Raw genomic sequence first — 13,635 nt, 5'->3', positions numbered from 1 at the left:
ATCAGGATCATGGAAAAACCACCACTTCAAAGATGCACACCCTTCCATGTCTTCAGGCTATGAAGCGTGAGAGAAATGCGGCTCTTTGTCTCTGCGTTTGTCTGTGTTTTCTTGCACAAAGGGACTCTACTTGAAATAAATTCTCCTCTTACCTATTACTCTGGTTCCATTGCCAACAGAATCCCACGGACCATTCCAAACCAGAAGCAACACACTGGAACCACACACGTCTAGAGAAAACATATCCAAAGGTGGAGTTTGTCTTTATATTTCAGCATCCTTCCTTTTGCATCTTTTTTGTTTTTTGCCTTCTGTCCTTCATCATCTCATCTCCCGGAGGCTAGGTGACACATCCTCCTCCTCTAAGAACCAACTTGCTTGTTTGCCTTACTACACACACTTTCAGAGGGAAGACGAGGGAAGCTTCATTGAACATGCACGCACACCCTGCTGCCCTTACTTCCCCTGTTCCTAGCCAGCGCTGCCATGCCATGCTCTACGTGTAATCCTTTTAGCAGCAGTGCTGCTGCTGCCCGCCTGGCATTGTCACACTGTCAATAGAGGGTAATTCCCAGCAAACACCCAGTCGGCCTGCACAGCTCTCCCTGCTCCCACTCTTACACTTTCTCTAACATAATCTATCTCTCAACCAGCTCAAGAGATCAGGGCATTAGCCACTTATCATTATTACTTTAACCATTCTCTTGGATTTGTTAAAAAAATAAAAATAAAAAATGAAAATAAACCCCAACAACTTGCAGTTAAAATACTAGAGGGATGACCTGACCTAAATTGAAAAGAGAGACATTTGAATAAAAAGGACAGGGACTTCCAGAAAAGAAAGGCTCTTTTGAGTCGATAATCCATTAATTTAGGCAGAGACAGACTAACCTGCGTTGTCCGTCAGTGGGATTTTGACATATATTCAGCTGAAGTAATGGTGGGGAAAGATGTGCTGATGCAGCCAATGATGGTCTCAATACATTCAGCAGAGAGCGTGTTGCTCTCTGCTGCCTTCAGGCTATGCAAGCCAAGCATGTCCCTGCAACTACAGCAGCTGACCGAGCCCAGTGGATTTCTCCTCCACAATTCAGAAACAATAATATTTAATCGCCCCATGTCCCATTAAAATACACTAAATCAGCAATTTTACACTCCTGACTACCATTTTTCTACATAACTTATGCTCCATGAGGCAAAAAAAGAGTTTCTCCCAGACTACCATGCAATAGAATTTATTTCAATTCTTGTCAAAGTCAGTAGACTTTGCTTTTAAAATGTAATAAACCCTGGATACAATTTCAAAGCTTTCAGCTAATCTCTTTGTCTTTGGACTCTCCTCAGACTAATTCGAGCATGTCACTTTTAATTGTGAGGAGCATTTAATGAGCTTGATAAAAACCACACTGATCACTTGGTCCTGAACAAACTACATCCTAAATACTTTATGGGCTCCTAAATGTCTTGTAGTCAGCTAAGAGAAATGGGCTGTGATGAAAAGAAGCTTTCGGTGTGTAAAGAGGAGAAATAATGGCCAGAGAGGGTCGAACTTGTGGAGGAGTTTTCATTAGCGATGGTTGTGATTATCTAAGAAAATCAATCAGAAAAGTCACTCTGTGTGGTTAATGACAGGATGAAAGGAAATTGTGTGACGCTCTGTTTATTGTAAATAGTGAAAATAACAAATAATGCAACAAAAACATGATTCCTTCAATGTTCTACTTGATGGTGTTTTTCTTTCTCATCATTTTCACTGTTTTTCTGCACTCCTTTTTCAATGCGATCATCTCATCAACTATCTCCAGCGACTTTTGAAAGTGGTTTTAGATAGTCATGACACACTGAACTATTGATTTTGTACTGGGGAGTTTAGACCAAAGCAAGGTGTGCGATGTATGAGATGAATCTTCCATTATTCTATATATTTTCCACACTTCAGTCTAACCAGCTCACCACCTGAGCCACACACATACCCAAGCCTTAAAAGGCTAGTGAACCATCTAGTTGCTGATGAGCCGACTGCTCTCCATCATCTTTTATGCTCTCTTGATCCAGCTGAAGGTCCCAGCGAGCTATTGCCTATCAAAGCTGACAATTGGTGAAAGGCAGGAAACACCCGTGACGAGTGATTTTAGTCTAGCATACCCTAAAGGGTCTATACAGGGTACGGTTCTGGTGGTCTCAGACGAAAGACAGGCAAGCTCTGGATGACCATTGTCATGGTTGAGTGATCACATCTAATCTTTGAACATAAACCTCCAGACAGGGTCTGAATTCTGCTACGGGGCATCGCTAATAATAACTGATACAAAGGCAGCAGAAAGCACCTAAATAATAGCTTGCAGATTCCCAAGAATGTAAATGCTGAGACATTTTCACACTCGGTCAACTTCCATACCAAGCTTCCCTCTATGTATAAATGCTATGAAAACAGCTTGATTTGCTTCATTTATTTATATCCTAATAGCATTGGTGATGTCCATAGATGACGTACGGGATGAAGTTACTTTTGTATGCTAAGTTATAGCAGTTGATTATATAAATGGCCTTAAAATGGACCTTTTTTGGATTGTAGGAGGAAACCGGGACACCGACAAAGTATGCACAAAGGGGCAAAAAAAATGCAAACCCTTCATAGAAACCCCCTCGTCACTGCTATAGCAGCACAGGCGAAACAGTTTCAAGTCAATCTCATGAAGACTCACAGCCCCATTGTTCCTGCGTTGTACAAAATATCAACAATAAGCTCGCGTACGCTCTTCTAGGGATAAAAAAAACACAGAGGGAAATCCATTTCTTTATTTCCTGAGGCCACAGAAAGATGTTTATATTCACTGTCACTAGATGCGAGGGGTGCCTCTTTGCTACTGTAAACTCATATAGAAGCCACAGCCAAAATATATTGAGGAGATGCCTTTTATGTGCCCATCCAACTCCCAGCTTCATTTGATGTTGTTCCCTCTGCTGTTAGCAGGGGCTTACATCTCTTCAATATTAATGGCCCATGGTGGGAGGCACCATGGCACTTAATAGAAACATTAATTATTCAAAAGACCTATCTTCTGGTAGGCACATCTACTAATGTGCTAGTATGTATACAAATCAGCTCATGATGGGGGCTTTGGTGCATACAATCAAAACCAAATTTATTAATAAATGCAGCCCACCAGGGGGATGTCTGCTTCTTAAAGAAACTGTAATCACTGAGAGACGAGGGGGGCAGGGAGGAGCACAAACAAACGCTGCCAACGAGGAACAGAAAATAGGTGTGTCTGTGTGTGTCGCAGCACATGCTCACACAGAGTTGGTTTAGCCACCTACAGCCATAAACAGATCAGAGTTCAGATAGCCCACAGGTCTCTCAACCCCCCCCCCCCCTCTCCCCCCTCCACCCTGCCTTTGTTCCTTCCACCCTTTCATGGCTCAATTTCGCTGCTCTGTCTTTTGTTCTCTTTGTTGACTCACATCACCTCATTCAAACCCTCCAATCATTCATAATTTTACCATTACTCGTTTTCAAACTGTAATATATCATCAGCTCCCGCTTGTTCGGGCACTGCTAGAATAATTTACAGCAATTACATGGCTGCGTAAATCATTTTTGCCCCTTTCAGGAGGAATTATAGCCTAAAAAAAGGTTTTCATATCATCAATCTTTAGCTTGCACAGTGAGTACGATGCCAGGCTCTTTTACATAGAATATGTGATCCTGTGGAACTCGTAGGAGAAAGTAACATAATGGAAAAAAAATATTTCAAACACCTTCATTAGAAAACATTTTCAGCAATTATTGCTCCACTAGAATTAATTAAAGGGATATTTTTTCTGCACAGACTTTTGACAAAATTAAATGGTCAACAAATGGATCCAATATTTCACTTGAAACACTGGAATGTGATTTTAAAAGTGCTGTAAATCATGATCATGATGATTCCACTTAGTTTTTTACAAGTAAAAGCCTGTCAACGAGATCTTTTCATCTAAATTCCAATACAGAGCTCAGAAGGTAGGCACTTATTCGAAACAAACTACATGCTGTGTGTAATCTTGAGAGTTATTAAGTTAATAGGGTGGCTTTCACTTTTGAAGAGTAGGACTGTGCAGCCTCATTTTACGTGGATCACAAAATATATCAATAGGTGGAAATACTTTAATCACTACAAGAGGATGGAGGTGGATGTTATCATGGGCCAAAGAAATACCAATTGGGTGTCAGTCAGTCAGAAATAAAATAAAAAAAAACACACAGAGAGAAAGACAAGTAAGAGGGTGAGAAAGTGAAATCAAAAAATACAAATCTGTTTCCTCTTCACTTCGTGTCTTTTTCCTTTATCATCTTTGTATAGCAGGGCAATTCAATTAACCAAGACGCTAACTTCAGTTTTTAATTGGCGACAATGAGATGTGAGTACGAAGTGGAAAAATGAGAGGCCAACTGAATCAATGTGGAGGCAGAGAGGTCTGCTGGGTCAACCACAAAGCAATGGTGTCTTACCATGCCTAATTAAATAGCACGCCCCGCCTGGCCTGACTCCTCATGACAGCAAACCCACACCGTGTGATCAAGATGAGGCCTGAATAAGCAAAGCATCACTTATGCAAAACAAATAAGCACTTCCAGGTCATGACCCTGCGGCTGAGGTGTCGGACATCCAGTCACCTGGTAGGGTTTTTGTACTGTTCACTAAAAAGGATCAGAGAGTGGGGAGGAAATGCATCGAATACAAGAATATTTGATGTTACAGCAAAATATTAACACACTACAGTGGCAGGCACAGCTACCATGAGTCCTCTTAATAATTCATAGATTTAGTTGGATTATGTTCATTATGTCGTTCTGACTACATTAACCTTTGAGTTCTTTTTCATGAGTTTCATGTTTTCTGACTTCACACAAGGTCATTAAGGTTTTTTGTAAACCTCAATAAATGTTAAAAATGAAACTCATCAAACAAATCTATGAAATACATTTACTTTTGAGTTCTTTTTTTAACGAAAGATAAAGCAAGAAAACGGTTTTACCTTGCTGACACGCTTCGGCTGCAACTGCAGCCTTCCTCAGAGCGTCACCTGACGTGTGATGACGTGTCGGTCTTTATTCGGACACCGGGGGACCGGAGACCGACACGTCATCACACGTCAGATGACGCTCTGAGGAAGGCTGAGGAAGGCTGCAGTTGCAGCCGAAACACGTCAGCAAGGTAAAAACGTTTTCTTGCTTTATCCGTCGTTAAAAAAAGAACTCAAAAGTAAATGTATTTCATAGATTTGTTTGATGAGTTTCATTTTTAACATTTATTGAGGTTTACAAAAAACCTTAATGACCTTGTGTGAAGTCAGAAAACATGAAACTATATGAGCAAGCATTTGTGCGTGTGTGTGTGTGTGTGCGCGTGTGTGTGTGTGTGTGTGTGCGTGTGTGTGTGGGTGTGTATGTGTGTTTTTTTCCAAGAGAAGAAAAAGCTCTCAACCCTTCACATAAATAAACACTGATAAGCACTGACCCTACAGCCACCCAGGTACATAACATATCTTGCCAGTAATCCTTCAGCAAAGCAACATATGCACTTCTCAATAAGATAATTAGAAACAACGAGAAAAATACCCCAATGACCACATGGATTCAACATTTCAATATCTGTGAGCATTTGCTAGAGGGGAAAAAAATCCCTGGAGAACTTGTTGAAGGTTCATTTTTGTTCTCCAACAGTCCGGACGACAACAGAAGAGAGAATACTTTCTTTGTGCATTGGCTCTCAATGCAAATCAGACTGTTGCTGTAAGGAAAAAGAGAATCTGCTCTTATCAACACAACTTCTGCATAAATGTGTCACGTTATTGTTGTCCTGTTCTGCGAGTTCGCCTTATATCAATTAGTGCCATTTCATTGGACTTACAATGTGCTTTGTGTTCATTTTTTTGAAAAAAAAAAAAAAAAAAAAAAAAAAAAAAAAAGTTATTTCAAATGAAATCAATTTTAATTATTATTGGAGTTTTTCCATGGATTATTTTTGCTTGAATTTGTATCCCAACCTCCAGAGGAAACACTCATATCCAAGATACAACCGTAGCTAAAATGTCACTCATCGATTGCAGCTTCATGTGTGTGGGGATGTTGGAGCGGCAGACAGAAGATTATTGGCACTGACCTCAGTGATGCGTGGGTTGGTACACTTCACATTCTTGCTGGACAGGTTGAGCCAGCGGGTGGTGTAAGGGTTGATGGGAGGGCAGTGGTGCCGCAGTGTGCACTTTCCCTCTCCACTGCACCAGCCGCACTGAAACTTCCTCTCTGCCTTCAGACACATGCCGCAGCTGTCCCGCTGGGCTGCACATTTGTACAGGTGCACTGTGGGATACAGGAGGAAGTGCATCAAGTATTTCAGTATTTCTTCATTTGAGGAAAAAAAATAAATGACAATGGGTCAGATGTGGGTGAAAAAGTTAATTTCACAAAATTTCCTCTTGTCCTGCTATTTACATACACTATGAATAAACACACACACGGTATCCTCAGCTCTTCTTGGAAAAATAGCACTTAAACACAGAGCGATTGAAAAAATAATGATGGAAAGTGTCACATTTCTTCATTCTCGACTTGTTTGTTTGGACATGTTGACAGCAGCATCTCTTTTCTCCTACCTTGAATATTCTCTGGGTTATCAATAATGAAGTTGCCATTCCACACCACGGAGAAATCCACAGGCAGCTCGCTGATTCTCATTCCCTCGTACAGATACTAGAGGCGAAGGATGTAGAAAAACGTAAAGACAGAAATGAGGGTGGATGAGACACAAACAGAGAGGAAGATTTCAATGGGAGGCTTGGGGATGAGGATTCCCAAGGGTCCTTCTAGATGCAGCACTCTGTCCCTCCGATGTTACTCCACGCTTACATCATCTCAATAACTGAGAGCTGACAAAGTGGAATACAGGAAGCAACCGCACAGCTGGGCAGGAGCTTGCATTTTCCTTCTGGGGTTTATAGATAATGCCCTTAACTGCCTGCTATACCCTTTTTAAAATTTTCCTGCCAAGTTTGTACATGTGCATGTGTTCATGCACATGTCTCTGAGGGAGAAGAAGACAGTACGAGCAAAAGGAGAGTAAAAATGTCTGCGGTTCCTGTGAGAATATACTGCAGAAGTCAGTACGGGCTTCACTGTAGGGCAGCACCATGCAGCATGCAGTCTTCTCCTGTGTAATTACTTTGTTTGCATCCAGAGTATCTGCACTCATTTAATGATGTTCACATTAAAACAGAAACCATGGGGCAATGTGTTAGGGCAATAGTTTTCCTCATACAGTATTATAATTAATGCAATTACCAGTTTCTGTACTCCCCATGTACTGTACAGCGCGCACCCAAATTAATTGGAAAAAAGACACAAGCAGTAAATCATGCATCACTAATTACATGCAGCTTGGCTCGGTCTGGATGGTCGTCGGATAACCTACCGAGCTGTTCTGGCACTGGACGCTGGAGCTGTTGAAACGCAGGGCGGTGACTCGGTGGCTGACCCCCTGGATGTGGAGGACGCATTCATAGCCCCGCTGGCCAGATTGGGGCTGTGGCAGGTTCTTGGCCTTCAGGGTTATAGGCTTCACCTCCCCTGCTGGGATGAGAATCTCCTCAGCGCGCACCAGCTGGGGACAGTCCTGGAGGGAACAATAACAAGGCAGAAAGCACACCGGTGTCAACAAAACAGAGAAGTAAAAGTGGATTTAGTGCTCTTTGTTTTTTTTAGTGACCAGCACGACGAAAAGGAAGCACAAGTGATGGAGACGATAAGTGGAGTGCAATGAAAATTGGCAAGGATAAAGTGAGGATGTTATCCTTATTCTAAACATGCATTAGATTGAATACATAGATTGATTGGTTAAAACACGGATATGAATACAGTGTTAAAGAAACCTTGAAAACATCAAAGCTCTGGTTTTAGTAGCTTTTAAAGTCCCACACTGTTTAATGTGGATGCCTCTCAGATCCTAGGTATGACATCTTCTAATAATCCTATTAAGCTATCAAACCTTATGAAGCTTAAAGCTGATGTAGTGAAAAGCCTTTACTCCTGCTATTGACACAAAGGTAAGTAATGGATCTATTGAATGGAGCTGTGTGTGACTTCCAAAGCGAATATAAATGAACTGAAAGGTTTGAAACAAGTTTTACCAAGAGAAGATTAACCAAGAAGATTATTTATCCTTTAGCACAGAGTAACAGGATGTAGCCACTTAACAGCCTCACGAGCAAATACACACCTAGCGCATGAGTGCATATTGTGAAAATTACCATAAACACACAAGCATACTTCAGGCAGTGTGATTGTACCTCTCAGGATTGATGTGGTCAGAGTGATCTTGTGTCACTGTAAGACACACTAAGCTCAGTAACGCCAGGGATAATAGAGTGTTAATTGCTACTGTGGAGAACAAGTGCTCAGAATGAGGAGCGGCAATTTCGGAAATAGAAGAGCTTAGATGGCTGTCTTCCTGCAGACATGCCCTGAGGCTGAGAGAGCTGGAACATAGAGCAGGATGCAGGCGGAAGGATACTGAGTGAGGGTTTGTGCACGAGAGAGAGAGAGAGAGAGAGAGAGAGAGAGAGAGAGAGAGAGAGAGAGAGAGAGAGAGAGAGAGAGAGAGAGAGAGAGAGAGTGGGGGGAGGAGAGGGGTTCGCTCATACGCGTGACTGTTTGTGTATGTGTGCGTTCCACCAACCTCAGAAGTGTTGACTCGTCCCTCCTGGAAGGAACAGCTGGAGGGGTCATGGGTACACAAGTTGCGGTATTTGCACCAGTGGCAGCGGAAGGCACTGTTCACACATGACAGACACCTGCACGAACACACACATATACACACTATCAAATGAGAAAGTCCCCCCCCCAAAAAAAAGAAAAAAAAAAAGGCAATGCAGTCAAGGAGGGGGCAATGAGTTTGCCAAAGTGGGGGAAGTGCCACATAGGAAATGAGTTCAGATCCCAAGTGGGCACCTGCTGTTGTTGTGCCCTTGTGGTTGGCACCATACCTAATAGCTTCTGGGCCAAGTTCTCTCCGCATATATTTTCCACCGCCATACATTACTACCGCGTGTCATGTGTGAGCGGAAAGCTGAATATCAGTCCTCATAACCACAATCAGAGGGAGGAAAAGAAGGAGAGCGACAGAGCACAGGAACGTTCACTAATGAGGACAAATAAGACACCGGCGCAGCTTGATCCTGCAATTACCATTAGCCCTGCATTGTTGGGACGATGTTGTAATCACTAGCTGTTAGGTCTGCGTGTCTTGCCATGTGGCCATTTCTGCATGTAGAATATACAAGTATGTATGTTTATGTCGTTGGGAGGACAGACACTCTATCAGTGTCAGTAGTGTTTAGCTCCTCTGCTGAAGTAAAGCCAGAGAATATATAGATACAGAAGATACTTTAATGACAATCCTGCATTCACACTGAGGTGTTGACAAAGTAATGACAGTGAAAGTAAAATAAGTGAACAACTGAATACATGAAAACATTAATATATGCATTAAAACTTGTTATACTTTAGTGGTAAAAATGTGAATGTGGCATTTTCTTTTACATATTTATATTTTTTTACATAGTTATTACTGTTATTTATTTATTTTTCTAAATTTCTATACTTGTGTCCCTATTTCTATATCAATCAGTTTTCCTGTATATACTTATTTTTTTCCCCTCACAGTTTCTTCCAAAAATACCTTTGAGATTAATTACAGAGTTGTAGGTGTGTAAACTCTGCCTTTGCCAATAGTCAGCTGGGATAGGCTGAAGTACCTACTTATTCAACCTTAAGCTGAATAAAGAGTTGGAGAAGGTAATTGGATGGAGAAATTAGGACTGAACAATAAGGTGAAGTTACAGTCTTCTCATATTTTTCTTGGTTAATTTGAACTTATTACTTCATATTAATGTTTATTATTTTGGGTGAAAAAGCTTGTATGGGGTTCTCTGTCTTCTGTTTTATGCACCGTTTTGACCTTTCTTCAGTTGCATGCCGGGGAGGTAGTTTAATTTTGGGTTTGATTTGTCTGCTTTATTCCTCAGTGGTAGTCAACGCTTCAGAATGTCGGGTGATTGAAATTTGATTGGACATTTTGAGAGTTTAACCATTTTATGTTTCTTTTTTTTCTTCAGTTAGAATATAAGGGGATGCAACACTGCCTTGGCAATGCTACCGTCTCCTAATTTAAGCGTGATGGTATTTGCATGACGATGCATATCGCCATGAATGTCTAAGAGCAGTTTGTGTTTTACGATTGTGGTGTACTTTGCCTTTTGTTGCGGCATCTTAGCCAGGTTGGTTCTCGACTGGCTTACCTAGTTTAAAGTTACCTAAAAAAAATGTATTTCATTATTCATTTACAAAGCTACATGGTGGCATGATGGTTTGCATTTCTACGCTTCATTCCAGTGAGAGGCCCACTTTGTATGAGGTTGCATGTTCTCCTTGCTCATCAGTTTTATCCACTTCCTTCAGTTTTCTCCTACAGCCTCAAAACAAAAGCGTTTGAGGTTTGTTAGTGACGCCAAAATGTCAGTTTCTGTGTTTGCCCTTGATGTACTGGTGAACTGGCAAGGGTGTATGTTTCCTTCTCCAGCCACACTGGCTCGAGCCCCTACAACCCTGAGTTGGATAAAGCGGCACTGAAGATGGATGGGTGTAATCAATAGGTTTTGAAAGAGAACATTTTAGTCTCACTTCGGTCTTACTCTCTTCTTCTGTCTCCGATACAAGTTTTACACACTTTCTAACTTTAAAATATTTTTGTTGCCAAAGTGAAATGCAAGGGGATCTTTGGCAAACTCAACAATTCAGAAGAAAAGGGCTTATTTACCTTCAGGCAGATAGAGAGAAGAGTATATGTGTGAGGGTGAGACAAAGAGAGAATTAAAGAGGAGTGTGTGCCTTTTTCAAGTGGAGGCATTTCTCTATGTGTGTTCGGTTGTGTGTGTGTGTGTGTGTACAAGCATGTTTGGCGTCATTGACAAACCGGGCCGATGGGCGAGTTAGTAATTGCTTTTTGTGATAGTAGGAGAGCCTTCTTCGACAGCAGGCGGCCACACGAAGCTCAAGGAGAGGAAAAGACAGAAAGACGGAGAGAGAGAGAGAACGAGATGCCGAGCATGGCTGCCAGTTTTTATCTGGCAAAAGAGACAGTGGCTAAAAACATTTTGTTTTGATGTCAAGGAGATAGTCAGAGGATAATATGACAAGCTATGATTTCTGCACCCCTGCTAGTGTCACTACTGTGATATCTGTACGCTGTTGCTCTCCGTTCAGTGATACTCCCAAGTCAGCGGGGCCTTTGGATCTCACACAAACAGAATCTGCCACACTGGAATGAAGCGAGCAATTGCAAAGGCAGCGCCGACACCGAGATCTCCAATCCAGGGATTCAATTCAACATCACTCAATCAGGGACAGACATCGCATGAAAATGGGCATGAAATCCCTACTGAAGACCTAAAAAGCAGTATTTTATAAAGCTGCATGTTTGAGAAAACGGTTTCATTGGCCAAACAGCACAAAAAACGTCCTGCTTTAGAGGACAGGGAGCAACCAGCGATCAGGTTGCATTCGGTTTTTTTTCCAGGAGATATTTTTAGGGGGTAGGGTAAGGTTAAGGACGAGTTGTAACTAATTCCCACAACATCGATTCAGTTGTTTTAGGAAACAGGTTGTGAAAAGAAGGAGAAAGTACTCACAGTTGGTGGACGCTGCAGTTGTAAAACTTGACCTCGGTGCTGATAAGCATCTGACCAGTCTCCTTGGAATTGAGCCTCAGCTCAACACCTGACCAATCTGAAGGAGAGAAGCAAAGAAATCAGCATTTAATTCGTGATTACATAACGTCTAATATCTTGAATTTATTCAGCGTACTTATAAACAGAAGACTTAATTAAATCTCACGCTTATTAGTTTTTTTCAGTCAGTATTTATCCAGAGCTCTTGGCACAGAACTAGGCAGGATATTTCGAGAGGTGACATTTCTCATGTGGCAGTGTATATTTGCAAGTTGAAGGAACATTTCTTGTGAATATACAGAATATATGGAAATGAAATTTCAATCTCATACCATTTAATCAGATGGAAATTTGTTTACTGGCATTTGGCTGAATAGGGACGTTGCTCTTCTCTGTAAAAAAAAGGCTCTGATCGTTCCCCATGAGAATACAGCTCCCATAATTATATTTGTTTGTGTGTGCGTGTGTGGTCCGATGAAATTCAGTATGTAGGAGGTTCGACTGACCCTCGGCGCTGTGTTCTCCACACAACACCTGTTGGGAATCATGGTTTGCTTCACACAAATGTGGAGGGCAGACTCATAACAGACTTTTTACTACTAGTCTCACAGGATCTGATAAGGTGGCAGAGAGGTCTTGTCCACAACAAAACCTTCGCTAGGATCTTTTATTTTCTCTCAGTGGAAATTATTGCCAGCTACTTTTCTTTCTTTTTTTTTAATGAGCCCAGCGTCTGCACAGCTTTATCTTGACCTCCCCTTCTGCCTTGATCCGGAAATATGCTTTAATTTCTCCTCCATCTTCTATGATCTTTCCTATTCCACTTTTCATCTAATTTCCTGTTCTTCCCCTCTATGTCCTCCTCTTCCACTTTTCTCCTCTGGTCATCGTCCCTGTACGATCACTGCTGATGTGCAACAGATAGAAAGGCTTTCTGGGTGCGTGGGGGCGGTGGGGGCAGAGGAGATAGAGGATAGGAGGGAGGTCAGAAAGGAGGTGGCCTCAGGGGGGATGGCTGTGGAGTAAAAATGGAGGGATAAACAGCTGGGTGGATAGCTAGATGGATGGGGGGGGGGCTACAGGGAGGATTGGCTGACATTTACCTGGGGGAGAACATTCATATTAGTGCCTGATGCACCACTCCCCATGGGAGCTCTGGGCAAACAGGACTGTCATTTACTCAGAGGGAGGAGGATTACCAAACCCCCAAAAACACACAGTGATTTCCACACGGTGCACGTGATATATTATTCAGGGTGTTCAGTTTTCTCACCCTGCAGCCATCTTACCTCAAATAAGAGGCATGCATTGTCTAACAACAGATGTTAACATTCCTAATAATATATATATGTATATAAACTAATGCCAAATCCACTGTGATATATCTATTTTGTATGTTTACAATGCTGGAGGGTGCAAGAAAGGTCAGGGGAATACTATGAATAGTATAATTGTATGATTAGCATACCTTTATTCCTGAACATTAAAGTTGCCTTTGTGGCTGTATGACTAAAACAGATTTATGTAAACCCTTGATGTAGTGAGTTCATGTGAAACTTACTGATCTGAGCCTTTGACTTTGCAGAAATCCAATTCCTGACTTTATCTTCAATGTTTGGATGGTTTGCCAAGTACTTACTCTTAGAAGTAAGCAGCAGAACAAGTGCCTAAGCCTTCGCTGTTAAGCAACAGTAAAACACAACATCGACTTCTCTATCACCTCCTGGCTAATTAAACATGGAGGGTAAACCAGCCCCTATAATTTGAGGTTCACAACAAGACAGTTCATTTTTAATCAGCTAGTGGTTAATAAATACAGACATGGTGGGGTTGGTTATGAATTTATACCTTAACATTTCTGTACAC

At 41.7% G+C, this 13,635-nt stretch overlaps 1 protein-coding gene across 1 annotated transcript in view; it reads right to left on the bottom strand.

Annotated features, from left to right (window-relative positions):
- The window catches only part of plxna2 (plexin A2), a gene marked incomplete at both ends in the record, with an annotated part of 161,101 nt that overhangs the window by 57,347 nt on the left and 90,119 nt on the right, over positions 1 to 13,635 (bottom strand). The window contains 5 exons of the mRNA XM_080470056.1: positions 6,150 to 6,349; positions 6,643 to 6,739; positions 7,458 to 7,658; positions 8,721 to 8,835; positions 11,731 to 11,827. Of these exons, the coding sequence (XP_080326182.1) occupies positions 6,150 to 6,349; positions 6,643 to 6,739; positions 7,458 to 7,658; positions 8,721 to 8,835; positions 11,731 to 11,827 (710 nt within the window). The remainder of the gene's footprint in view (positions 1 to 6,149; positions 6,350 to 6,642; positions 6,740 to 7,457; positions 7,659 to 8,720; positions 8,836 to 11,730; positions 11,828 to 13,635) is intronic.

This window comes from Lipophrys pholis, assembly GCF_963383615.2.
Source record: "Lipophrys pholis genome assembly, chromosome: 8".
Taxonomy (NCBI): Eukaryota; Metazoa; Chordata; class Actinopteri; order Blenniiformes; family Blenniidae; genus Lipophrys; species Lipophrys pholis.
The sequence above is the reverse complement of the archived record's forward strand: the minus strand, read 5'-3'. Positions and strand labels throughout refer to the sequence as shown.